Consider the following 14,262-nt stretch of genomic DNA (forward strand, 5'->3'; position numbering starts at 1 on the left):
GAGAAAGTTATTATCCACGACAAAAGATTTACTAATTTTCCACTATAAATCTTAGTATTCAATTTGAATACTAGAGCAGTTTGCTTAAAAACTTTTTTTTTCTCCTCTCAGACTCTTCCCTCGCTTACAGTCTGTCTTTCTGTGACAAGAGTGTGTCTGCAGTCTGCAAGTGTTTATGATGATCTGCAGTCACTTCCACGGGAAAGCAGACCTGCAGGGAGCTCAGCCTCTTCTTTAGGCAGGTAACAGCGCACAAACAGCTGGGAACAAACGGCACCCACACAGCTCACTTACGTCAGTGAAGCAATTTCCCACCAACGGGGACAGTTAAACTGACAAAGCACCCAACCTCCTGATTCATACACAAATAAATAAACTCAGACTGCAGCCAGATACATTCAAGATGCTGCTAATAAACGTGGGATGAGAAGCACATAAGTCTCTTCAGTAGCCTCTCTCTAATGTTTGGGAGGGGTATGTCACTAGCAAGACAGTTCCCATGGCAACATACAGGTGACTCAGCCAGTGATGCAGTTGCCCTGACAACCTGCAGTGTGTAGCTTTGCTATGGGAGACAAGCAGAAGAATAAAAGCCCTTTGTGGGTGCTTGATGTTGTGGGTGTTGAACTTCGACACATCAGCCTGAACGAGCGCTGGCCAAGTACAATAAAGTGAGAGTTTTAAAGCTAGAGGCTGCGCTCACACTACATCCAACACCAAAATCTGATCTGAAGACAGTAAAATAAGTACACTAAAATAAACAATTTTATTTGTCTAAGTAGACTTTACTTTCCCTGAAGATGTGTAACAAAATATTTGCCCAATTTATGTGTAACTACATTTAAGTCATTTAACTAATCAAATTATTTCTGCTGTCTAAATGCAAGAGTTGGTGGATGTTAAACAAGAACTTTGTTTTGCAGAAGTTAGTTTATTAATCACGGTTCATGCTCAATAAACCATTAGTTTATTAATATTTCAGGTAAGCCTAACATGTAAAACATGCAGGACAGTGGCCCTCAAACACCAGTACTGGACCTGCCGATTCTGATTTTGGCCGATACTGATTTTGTTTTATAAGCGATACTGTCAGGTGTTATAAGGTCACAATGCACCTTCAATTTTCCAATATTATTTTATTGAAAAAAACATACCCTTGAACAATATCACAGAAACAATTCAAACTTGTTTTAACTGGCCATGAGGTAGTAAATAAAGTTCAGACAATTGTTGTTAAAACAAAAAAAATCGGTTTCTCATGCAAACATCGGACGATTTCCGATTTCCCAAAATTAAGGAAATCGAGGCCGATAAATTGGCTGGCCGATTTATCAGTGCACCCCTAGTTATTGACATAGGTTTAAACACATAAATTGTGCAGTTAGTGCTCAAAGTACAAGCTGTGAGTCAGTCTCAGCTACTACCACACCAATTTTTAGCTCAATATCTGTAAACTAGTTTTTATCACTTTTGTGTTTGCAAAGATTAATTTGCTGTGGCAATCATCTTGGATTGAGTTGACTTCAAAAGTTAATTAGTTGATGTCAAAAGACTGATTACTTTCTGAAGGTCTCATTTCAGTCTGTTCAGTGGTTCGTTAGATATTTTGCCAACAGCATAGATAAGCACATACACATCTACAAATCCACAAATACAGGGAAGAACTGCATCGCTCTACCTTAAGGTGGCAACTACACAACCTCTTTCTAAGGATTAGGAATTTGGGAGTGCAGCTGTGCTGTAGTGATAGGGAAGCTGGCCTGGGACCAGTAAGTCGCAGGTTCAACTTTAGTAGAGGAATGCAACAGTGGCAATGCTGGGGAAAAAAATCCCTTCCAAATTGCAGATTGAAGATTTCTTTTTTGAAAGAATGTAGCACTGATACAGGTGCTCCAAGTAAAGTGTTTCCAACAGGTGCAATTACCTTATCTCGGACATTAACTCGTATATATCTAACTCCATACCAAAAGTCCGTCCTTCTATTTTATCTTTAAATGGTGTTCCTATAGACTCTATACTAGAGTCTATAGGAACACCATTTGAACAGGGAGGAGAAACAAACAAACACAGAATCTAAAAGAAACCCCATATTTCCTATCAGAAATACAATTACTTCATTTACATGTTGCATTACAAAATGTACAATTTGTATTACATTTACAATGCAAACAAACTATAGTAGAGTTTTTTGTTTCTTTTAAATACTTGGGTATTTTGGTCGTTCCACACTCTCTTTTAAGCCCCATGTTGAAAACTTGGTAAAGATACTGAAAGTTAAATTGGGTTTCTTTTTCAGAAACGGATCCTGTCTCTGAACACTAGGAAACACCTTGTAACTGCGACTTTCCTTCCCTCCATTGACTATGGTGACATCATTTAGATGAACTCCTCTACAAGCACCTTGCAGATGTTGAACACTGTCTATCATTGTGTTGCCTTCAAACATCTCCTCCTACATGTCACTTTGTCAGTGCATCTACAGCGTGCGCTCTCAGGACATTATTACCTGCAGTGTTCCCTCAGTGAGGACTGAACTAGGCAAAAGGGCCTTCTCCTTCTCTGCTCCTGTTTCCTGGAATATCTTGCAAAAAGATCTGAAGCTCTCGACTTTGACCAAAGGGATTTTAAACAACTGGTAAGTTCATGGCAAAAAACAACGTAGACGCGTTCCTGTTTTTACAATGTTACATCGCTTTACCATGTATAGTATTATAGTACAGTATACCATAATGCATAGTATTTTACACCACTTTATAATGTAGCTGGGTTTTCTTTTTAATTTCTTCCATTTACTTTTCATTTTATATGACTGTCTATTGTTGTCTGTACCTCATCTGTGTCCTTTGCTTAAAACAGGTCTCTTGTAAGTGAGTCCTCGTGGCGCAATGAGACTAACCTGTATAAATAAAGGTTGAATGAATTTTATTGTGTTTATTTTTTTTTACTGACACTTTAAAATGTACAGTAATCAAATATTTTCTTTACGTTTTTATTTATTTGTTTTCCTATTCAGGAATGGCTGCCAAGATAAAAAATAAACTGTGTGGTGCTAATAAGAAAGGCAAAAATCCTCTGTCTTAACACTGTGGACAACAATAATTACTTCAGGTACATTGTGTCATCTTTGTTGTTTGTGATAACTTTAGAATTACTTCAGTTAAATCAAGCATACCTTTTTAATTTGCTTCATATTTTGGACAGCAGAAGTTATGGCAGTTAGTTTGGCACAAGGTGTACCTCTCCCAAACATCATGCATGAATGTTGCTACAGATTCCTCTGCTCTGGTTGTTCAGACAGCATTTATGTGTCAACTGATGATGTCATAGACCCAGAGCTGTCACACCTTACTATTATATTGATTTACTGCTGCACTGACAACAGGATATAGATAAACCAAATTACAGGACAGTCAGTATTTATAGCCAGGACACATTTGTACGGTGCCTTGTCAAAGTATTCACACCCCCTCCTTGGCATTTTTAACGTTTTGCTACTTCACAACCTGGAATTAAAATGGATTATTTGAGGGTTTGCACCATTTAATTTAAAGAACACACCTACAACTTTGAACAAAAGAGCAAACAACAAAGAGGACAAAATAACAGAAAACTTCAGTGTGCATAACTATTCAGCTCCTACAGTTCTTTATAGAGACACCTTTTGTGACAATTACACTTTGGAGTCACTTTGGAGAAGTCTCTAGGAGCTTGTACATCTTCAAGTTAGATGGTTTCCGCTGATGACCAGCAATCTTCAAGTCTGACCGTGACCACACGTGTTCAGTTCCCAATCTCCACAATGTATCGATGTGTTCTGTGCTCCGTTAACCAGCCTGTGACCCCGTGATGTAAGGTCACAGTTGTAAGTGCTTTACTTGTCATATGCAGGTTAACACCAAGTCAACAATGCAATGAAATGATCAGGATGAGAAGACTCGCTAAAAAAATAATAAAGTATTCAATAAAGGTACAAAAAGTACCAAATTTGAAAAAAAGTTGCAAATATGTACTTTCATGCAAAATGCATTTTCACAACTGGTCATAGTTAATTGTATTCATAAACTTGAACTTTGTACTTGTAGGTTTGTGACGGTGACTTTATAAATTGTATTTTCTATAAAGAAAATACACAATACATGTTGTGTATGTTGTTTAACCTTTTTAATTGTTTACGAATTCTAGTCATGTACATTTCTGTCTTTATATACACGTTTATTTTGGTAGTGTTCTTACCCCCAAAGTAAACTGAATCAACTTTTTTTTTTTTTTTACCCTGGGCTATTTTAAATTGAAGTGACACTCAAACAGCGTAATTTAGTTTGTCCTACCATTACGTGAGCAGGCGTTGAGCTGATGGTTGATATCGAGGGAGCAGGGTTTGCGTGTGACAGCGGTGGTCACAGACTCGTACGGGTTGTCCTCGTCTTCTGGCAGGAAAACATCGAGTGAAGGAGAGGTGACGATCTCTGCTGAACGCTTAGACTCCTGAGGAGGAACACAGAGGAAAAACTGTCTTTTGCTTTCTTTCTTTTTGCTCGTCTTTGTCTGAGGTGCATCCCTAAGAAAAAAAAAAACATCAGTTCAGTAATCTCTCAGTTCAGCTCAAGGCTATCGTTTCAGTCCAAACATGTCTACAGAGCTGGGTTTGGGTCAGTGTTTTCTCAAAATAAAAAGCTGTCAAAGTTTTCAACTCCTGACTTCTTTTATACTCCTGCAACATTTTGTTTGATTTTTTTTTTTTTTTTATAAAAAAAAAAAAAAAACATTAGGCAACTTTGTTTTATGTTTGGACCGCTGACTGCTTCATTTTCAAAGCATCATAAAGGTATGAAATGTACAAACTTCAATTCTAAGATTTTTTTTTTGTTAAAACACCCAAAAGTCTGGTTTCAAATGATCAACAAGTAGAAGTGTCTGTGAACATGCTCTTCTCAGTGTAATAGCTTCAGGACTTCAGCTCATCACATGGTTTGAATAGATTAAATAAAACGAGTGCAGAGAACTCGTGTTTTGTTTTTATTTTGCCCCAGAGCAAGTGAGAACCAACAGCATGATAAAAACTATCAAAACAGTGTCTATTTTGTCTTCTGAAAACTGCAATGGTTTTACAACAATATTTTAGTTTTCTCTAAATTCTGGAGAGAATTACCAACATGTCCACCAGTGATGGGCCTGCATCAAATTTTTTAAAAAGAGTGTGACAGGATATGTAACAATCTTTTGTTCTGCAGATACGGGACGGAAAACCACCTGAAATCAGGTAAACCTGATGAGCCTGGAAAATCTCAGCAACAAGAGGTCTGAGTGAGGAAGAATAAATATGACTCAATAAATATTAAGTCATATACATTGATCTGATATGTTGTGTACTGCCTCTCAGCAAGGAGGTCGTCAGATCAAACCCAGCCTGGGACCTTCCTGGGTGGAGTTTGCATGTTCTCTCCATGCATGTGTGGGTTTTCTCCGAGTTTCCTCCCACAGACCAAAAACATGCATGTTAGGCTGATTGGCAACTTTAAATTGTCCCTAGGTGTGAGTGAGAGTGGTTGTTTGTCTCCATGTATCCCTGTGATGGACTGGAGACCTGTCCAGGGTGTTCCCCACCTCTCACACAGTGATAGCTGGATACGGACACCAGTGACACCCACAACCCAAAAAAGGAAGAAAGGGCTAAAGAGGATGGATGGATGGATGGATGGATGGATGTTGTACACTTTATTGAAACAAAACACATTTACATGCTTCCATCAGTCTCTTAAGTTTATTATCCATGAACTCTGATCATATTTCTGATTCAACAACAACAACAACAACAACAACAACAATCTAAACCCACAACTAAATAAAAACTTACTTTAAATTTTATACCTGGATTATTGAGCATTAATTTTGGTATAATACAATAATGCTTATTTTTGTCATTTGTGTTATTGCAGTCTTAAATATTTTTGAAAGCCACTCCGTTAATAGATATGCACATACCTAAATTATAATTTGAAGGTAGTCTAAAGTACATAAACTATCATTAGTTGAATTTGCAATCTTTAATAATTAAAAGGTAAGTAAATGCTGATTTGGGATCTTTATGCAACAGTTTTATCTTTTGAGAAATTAAAGAGAATTTCACATTCTGCTGAAAAGGTTGAGCCCTAAAGGGCTCAGAGAGTGAGCTGTGGTCCAAAGGTCTTATCAAGAGCCAGATGTGCAGCAAGAAAGAACAAAAAGCAAGGGAAAGGTTATAGAGGCAGGAATAATTTCACTCAACAAGCCAAAACATCTCTTCCCTAGCCACATGGCCTCTGGATGTCAGTTTGGTTCCCAGAACACACAGCTCATCACTTCTGGAGTGTCTGTTGGCGATGTGCCCTCATTGTAACCTTCTTAATGGGATCAGGGGTTGACATGTCACCATGGTGATGAGTTGTGAGGCAACACTTGTTCTCTGCGTGGCTTTAAATATATTTACAATGATGTGACTCCATCGTCGCCCCCTTTTCCTTCATTCAACACGCATTGCTCTTCTTGTCATTCGCTGCTACTACATTACCCACATTGCACTGGGCCATCAATCACACTGAGCACATTCAAAGCGAATAAATCACTTTGGCTGACGGAGCAACCAGTCCTTTGATAATTCCTCTCATCTTCTGCACTCAATTTATTTCACCCTTCACTTTATAAAAGGCCAACAAACTAAAAATAAATAAATTTAAAAAAACACACATCTGCCCCCACCCCACCCCCTCCTACCTCCATCAGCACTCAATTACATTGCTATTACTTGCCAATATTCCATCAGTCTTGTATCCTTCACTCCACGGGCAGCTTGGCTTCAAATGACACTAATTTGACTCGACAGCCTGCTTAACCACAGATTTCACACACCAAGACAAAATATAAAAATAAAAGGTGAAAAAGTGCTAAAAAGTTGTTAGAGCCTACAAAAACTTTACTCAGACATTTTGAACAAGTTCACATCTTAAAATTAAAGTGAATCAAAGCGTTTCCGTGGTGATCTGTAATTAAGATGAATAAAAACAAGTCCCTGTAATATACGACGTCTGACGGGGAGTTTTAATGAAGCCGCTCTAATGAAGGTTTTGTTCTACTTGAAGGGAAACATTTTATCATTTACTAAATGTTTGATGAACAGATTGCTGTGGATATTAGGACGTACCGTATTGATTAATAATAAGCCCAAAAAAGTGTGCACAAGGAGTGGGCCACCGCATAAACAGGTGGAAATCTCTCCAACATCAGGACCAGAAATAACTCATCCAGGAAGCAACATCAGTACATTTTAGCAGCAGAGGTAAGTTAGTTGCTTCTAAAATAAGGTGTGTGTGGGGGGGTCTTGGTGCCAGAACAGACGACACATATCAAAACAGTCGAGCACAATATTTACTATAAAACCCCACACAGGCTGGCTGCAAGCCGAGCAACAGCTCTGCTCTGCTTTTATAGCAGCACTGTCTCATATCGACAGACTTCACAGAAGGAATTAGTAAAAATTACAACAAAACACTGACAATGATTATATAAAGTCAGTAAAGTGTTTTCATAAAGCAACCTGATACCATCCAACCCAAGAAACATTGTTTGGGTGATGCCCTGACATAACAAACCTATTCAATGTCAGGCAGATGGTTATAAAGTTATGGCAGACTTCTGTAGACACTATTTATCCAGTATTGTACAACAAATTAAAGCTTTATATGAATTTTCTTTTGTTAACATTTGGATGATCAACTCATAAAATAAGCTGGTTAAATTAAACGCAGGGGTTCCAAACTCGGGTCCTTGAGGAACACCATCCTTCATGTTTTAGTTGCTTCTCTGCTCCAACACACCTGTTTTGAATAAATGGGTGATTTACAGGCATCTGCAGAACTTGAAGTAATTAAATCGCTGAATCAGGCGTGCAGGAGCAGAGAAACAACTAAAACATGCTTTCTGGTGTTCCTCAAGGACCATTGTTGGGAACCATTGAGTTATTTTTAACCAGGATGACAAATATATATAGAATGCATTTTTTATTTATTTATTTATTCATTTATTTATTTATTTGTTTTATTAGCATTCCTTATTTTTGGACACTCTTTAAAACGTCTAATCATCTCATGATCACATCATTAATCAGTCAAACATTCAACGTTGATTTTATTTTGTTCTAAGAAGTTTTAATTATTTAAGAATGCATTGTAAATAGGAACTATAAGCCTTTTTTTTAATAGGATCCTGATAATTATTAAACCTTTTTAAATTAGTTTGTGTACTTCAAGAGATTTTAAACTTTGACAGCATTTTTTTATTTATTTTACTAAGGCCGGTGAGTAACTGTGTCACAAGGTCAGTTTCGGCAGGAAATGCACAAGATGTCTTTGTAGTGTGAACAGGAAGAGGCTTTTGTTCTTCAAAGCAAAAGAAGATAAAGCTCAAGTAGACAAGTAGTGGTAGATGTGAAAGATTTAAAAAAGAAACTGAAACAACCGTGTTTTACAGGAAGTGACAACATTGAGAGTTTAAATATTTGCACTATAAAATGTAAAGAGAAAACCCAACAATAATCATAATCTTGGTCTTTTTACTAAGACAATCTATTGAGAACATATTCTTCAATTGAATTATAGCATATTTTACTATCTAAGAAAATAACCTGAATTCAGTTTTAATTTTACTAAGGAAGAGATGCTCTGTTTAATTCGTTTAACATTTGCCCTTTTTTCTCATTTGAACTCAATCCTTTCATTTTTACTTGATAATTAGTCACATTACTTATATTTCCTCCTTCCAACTTACCTGTTTTTGTAGAAACTTCAGAAGAAAACATTGAAAAGAGGAAAAACTGCAACGAAACAAAAAGCCGCGAGGATCCAACTTAAACTGTAGAGTCTGACTTGGTGAATCCCACAGAGATGAGCACAAGACAGAGAGCGGGAAGAGGAAAATGAGTTCGTGCCGAGGAAGGGAAGCAGAGGAAGTGGGAGTGAAGTGAGTAAGGAACAGGGATTTCCTCTCACACATACAAATGTAGGAAAACGGGAACGGCGAGCACGTATAGACGGCAAGTTTAATTTTATGTACTGAAGACGGCAACAAAATGAAGCAGGCACTTTTAACTGCGGGGAAGAAAATAAAAATTGAGCAAATTCTTACCGGTTAAAAAAAAAGCATGATTTCCAAAAGACTGTGCCATGAGATAACTTGGTACTCAACTATGGCACACGTGATTCTGAAGATCAAACAGAACCAGCAGTTTAACACTTTTAGCAACGTTACCTGATATTTTGATGCTGCTCCTCACGCTCGGCTCCAAACGAGTCACAAAGCTTTAAACCTCGTAGAAAAGATATAAAGCAATGCCTCCAACAAACGACCCTCTTGGTCCTTCTTCCCTCCCTCCCTCTCTATCTTTCAGGGCAGAGATAGGACACAGAGAGACTTGTGTCTGGGTTAAACAGGAAGACGGCAGACAAACAGAGGCCTCCTCCGGCCACTAATTAGCAGGTCCTACGCAGCTCCCGTCCAAATGCAATGGCCAGATAAAACACGCGAGTGTGAGCGTGTGACTGTGCCTTCACATGACTGAAGGATGAAATGCTTTGTGATGATATTGGTGTAAAAAAAAAAAAAAATGCGGTGAGGTGGATTTGTATGAGCATGTGACAGCTTAGGTGCATGCTTTATGTGTTTTCCTCTTCAAAAGCTCAATAATTTATTGTTTTACTGTGTTTTAATCCTCTTCAAACTTTTGTTTAATCATCTGATGAAGTATATATTTGTATTTTTATCATCCTAAAACAGTTTTCTTCAGCCCGCCCACAGCTGTTACAGTCACACCCCAGCCCTCCCGCTCCCAGCAGAGTTCAGAGGCCATCAGATATGAATAGATGCTGCAATCTGCTGGCATTTCCTCATAAAGACTATTTGATTAGAGAGAAATGGGGGGGGGGGGAGACACCACAGAGGACAATGGACCTTCTGAGGACAAAAATGAGGGGAAATAGGGACTGAAAACAGGAGCAAACTATAAAAATAAAAATAAGGAAACCCACTTCTCTGGGGGTTCTTTGTGTACGTTAGATTAGTTTCGCAACAAGTGGCGTTAAACTTAGATAATCTGTTTTTTGCTGCTTTATTTTTGTAGATAAATCATCTGGCTAAGGATGCAAGCACCCATAAGCACATAAGCAGTCACTCTTCGGAAAATAACACCTTTCACGAGCCTGACGATGGCTGTTGCATGGACAGTGCGGCTTTCCTTGGCTCCACAATTAACGTCACAGACACAGAAACCACCTAGAGCAAAAAGGCAGCCAACGGTGGAAAAATGTCTGGCTTGCAGCTAAACGGTAAACAACTTTAGGAAGAGAAGTCCATCTATAAACAAATATTCAAATCTGCTTCATAGCTTTAAGCACAGCAGATGCTTTGTATGATGATGTGCGTATAATTCATCGATGCTGAAAAACAGCACATGCAGTGATTTATATGGTAAATTCATCAAACACTCTGGGTTTGTTCATATTTAATTAATAAATGTGCTGATTTTCTGAAAACACCATGTGCAGGTTTAAAGTCCAATAAGATTCAATTTGTTATCTTTTCAAAAAAATAATAATAACATGTTAATATTTTCTCATCACATGTTTTAAGGCTGTGTCTTTTTTTCTTAAAAGCAAAAATAAAATGATACCCAGTGTCCCGTTTGTTTATCAGTACAAGCCAACTTTGTTTTTATGTGTGAGGCAGCACGTTCAGCTTGGGGATAAACAACTTCTTGTTTATCATTTTCACACAGTCTCCTTTTATATCTCAGTCATAAAGCTGGAAAATATATATTTTTTTAGAGAATGTCTCCATTTCCCTTGGCTTCACATTCACATCGACTAGCCCTACTTTTTACTGATGTACCAACAACGAAGCTCGACAGGTGATCTGTTGTTGAAGGGTGGTACTTCTGGGATAAACATAGGAACAATTAATGATGCTCCAAATATAACTGTTTTTTTAAAAAGAGATACTACAGTAAAACAAGCGGTACATCAAAGTCTCCCATCGCTAAAAAGTGAATGTTTGTAGTTTTCGAGATGAGTGTTTTTCTGGACTGGAACTGAACAGGGACTGTAAGTAAACCTTAAAGTTTTAGCACAAAATATTCAAGTGGACAGGAATTACACTAAGTGGAAGAACAGAGGTAGTTTATTATTATTATTGTTATTATTTTGCTTGTTCAAGACAGTGCAGAGTGACAAGTCCTGGTGAGTAAAAGGGACATTATTATTCATCATCAGGAACAATGGTGGAGCCAGGGGGTGGCCATGGTGGCCTTGGCCCCCATAGATTACTGTATTTTCTGCCGTACCCGTCACACCACCCTATAAGTCACATCAGTCTAAAGATGTCTAAAAAAGTGGATAAATCCATAAATGTTGCTTCGCCGTATACGTCACATCTTTTTTTTTTTCGTATACATCACATCTATTATGCGTCAGCGCTGACGCGTCGCGTTTGTAACGCGTCACCACTGACAACCCCGTAACGTGGACCAAACCCGGAATTGAGCCGGTGTTGTGCCAAAAATCAATGGGCTGCCAAATGGCGGAAGTGTGCACAGGAGGACCTTAACAAGAATTTAACAAGATGAACACTTAAAAACATTTATTTCTTTGCTCGAAATTATGTTAAAAGGTGTGTCTCAGTCTAACGATTGTTAATAAAAGGAATTTAACGGTCAAATCAGCTGTATTTGCTGCCTCGTGCTCTGGGAGTGCGCAGAGGGAGGGGCAAAAAAAGAACACGGTTTATTTGAAATTTAACAAGAAAAGCACTTAAAACAGTTATTTGTTTGCTCTAAATTATAGCAAAGGTGTGTCTCAGTTGAACTTTTACTTAATAAATGACTTTAATGGTCAAATTAGCTGCATGTCGCCGGGCGGGGCAGCTGGTTTAACTTGCTCCAAGCAGCGAGCAGAACAAAGATGAGGAGCTTTGGTAAGCCGATGCTGGTGAAGATTCTCAGTCATCCAGGAAATGGTAAATTCAAAAAAGTTCAAGACAAAAACAATAAAGTATAAAGTATAATAAATAAAGTCCAGTTGTTTTTGCCTTGAACTTTTTTAAATTTGTCATTATAGCCACATTTACATATTACATGATACTATGCCATGCCTTACTGCTACTACTACTCTGCTGCCATCTAGTGGTTGAAAATGGTAGAGTTCAAAATTTTCATTCAGAATGAATGAAAATAGTCATATCTCAGCCAAAAATTCGTCGTTTTGGCTATAAGTCACAGGGCATGTAAATTATGCAAAAAAACACGACTTATAGGCCAAAAAATACGGTAACCTTCAGCCACTCAAATCATTTGAGGAAATTACTTTTAGGCAAATACTAGTACGCTGACTATTGTGCCAAGTTACAAATTAACCTTTTCCCTATGCAAATAGAAATGTGTACATATGATAAACTTTATTCAGTTGCAAAACTTGTGGTACGCTTGTGGATCTTATCATACACACAAATCTCATTGTACGCTTGAGTGACTACTTTTGAGCTGGATTTATCGTCATTTAAAAAAAAAAATCTAAATCTGAAAAAGGTCAAAAGTGTCAAGAATGAAACATACCCTCCAACTATTGATCACAAGGAGTTTTACTTGCACAGAAATCCAATGAGCTGCTACACAATACTACATCTCAGCAACACTGGAGTGCAGCCTGTCTAATAATTCCTGGAAATTATGTAACAGAAGGTTCTTACAACTCTATTCGTGGCATTAATTGTCTGAAGAAAAAAAAAATGTTAAAGGAACACCATTAACCTATATCTAAATATGTCAATTATATATATATATATATATATATATATATATATATATATATATATATATATATACCACCCTTAAAAACAACAAGATTGACCAAAGTGCTGTTTAAGCTGGTTAAAAACAGATAATATATTTAATATAAATTAATTAAAATCAAACATAAAAACCAACATGTACAATAAAACAGGATTAAAAATTAAAACAAAGAAACATCACAGCCTAAAAGATCTAAAGAAACAAACTATTTTCTTAAAATGGCTGAAACATTCTAATCCATACTTGCTCGATTCAAGATATGTAAATATGTACAAACACAAATCTCCAGAATCCTCAACATTAAATCTTCATGAATCTATGATGTATTTTTTTTGTAATACATGTACGTTTTTAAGTCCTTTAAGCTGTACTTGTGTTTGAAAAGAGATATGTAAATCATTTAATTAAATCTTAACATTATCTGCTAGAATTGTCAAAAAAAAAACACATGATCTGATAATAAGATGTATAATAAAATAATTTTAAAATATTTATGCTTTAGTTCAACAAAAAAAAAAGAACAAAAACAAAATAAAACTGAGCATTAGAAGCCAATCAGCCAGTTAATGTGACATCATGTCATCACTCAAAACACTTTGGTCACATTTAAGCATCCTAAGTACTGCAGACAAGCCCCGATCTGTCCATCTGTCAATCCTCCTACTAAAAAACAAATCAACTCATTGCTGCTGCATGTCTGCCCATATACGTACCTGCAGAAGCTTGTCCATTTAAAAATCATCAATTATGTCAAAAACAGAAAAACAAAGCGAGTCCAGCTGGCGTGAGAATACACAGACATGAAAACATTAACACTTCCACAGCTTCACATCAGATGTTTGTGTTGAAAGTTAGTTTGATGGCCTAAAGCTGCCGTCTACACAGTATAAAACCATTACCCAGAAGAAACTAAAGTCAGGGCTGCATGACGTCCCGCAGAGAGAGAGGGAGAGGAACCGACAGAAAAGAATAAAAAATGAGCAACTGAAAATATGACTTAGAAAGATTTTTACGAGACGCATCGTGGAAATTTGAAATCAATGAAGGCTCCAATGAACATCACAATTATAATCTGTGCTTTAAACGTGGAGAGAGAAAAGTATGAAAATGACCGTTTTAATTTGTTTCAAACAAAAATCCAAAACTATCACATCAAGAAATAAATAGTTCTCCTTACAAGACAGTGAAGTGATCAGACGGTAAAACCTGCTGCGTTTTGTTTAGAATATTGTTTAGGAAGAACGAGGTATGACCCAACACAGCCGGGACATTACAATGATTATGGAAGCAAAGATAAATACAAAAATAAGTGTATTGGGACTTTGTAGTTCCAGATCCTTCTGCAGAACAAGGTCATTGTTTGTCTTGTGTAAACAAACTCATTTTTACAGCCT

The 14,262-nt window shown here is 37.1% G+C and overlaps 1 protein-coding gene across 2 annotated transcripts in view; it reads right to left on the minus strand.

Annotated features, from left to right (window-relative positions):
* Window positions 1-14,262, minus strand: part of anks1b (ankyrin repeat and sterile alpha motif domain containing 1B) — a 291,174-nt gene that overhangs the window by 127,419 nt on the left and 149,493 nt on the right. For both annotated transcript variants that reach the window (XM_037695743.1, XM_037695742.1), the window contains exon 11: window positions 4,329-4,485. In XM_037695743.1, coding sequence (XP_037551671.1) covers window positions 4,329-4,485 — 157 coding nt within the window. The remainder of the gene's footprint in view (window positions 1-4,328; window positions 4,486-14,262) is intronic.

The sequence above is a fragment of the Nematolebias whitei genome, chromosome 22 (assembly GCF_014905685.2).
Source record: "Nematolebias whitei isolate Nwh7 chromosome 22, NemWhi1, whole genome shotgun sequence".
Classification (NCBI taxonomy): domain Eukaryota; kingdom Metazoa; phylum Chordata; class Actinopteri; order Cyprinodontiformes; family Rivulidae; genus Nematolebias; species Nematolebias whitei.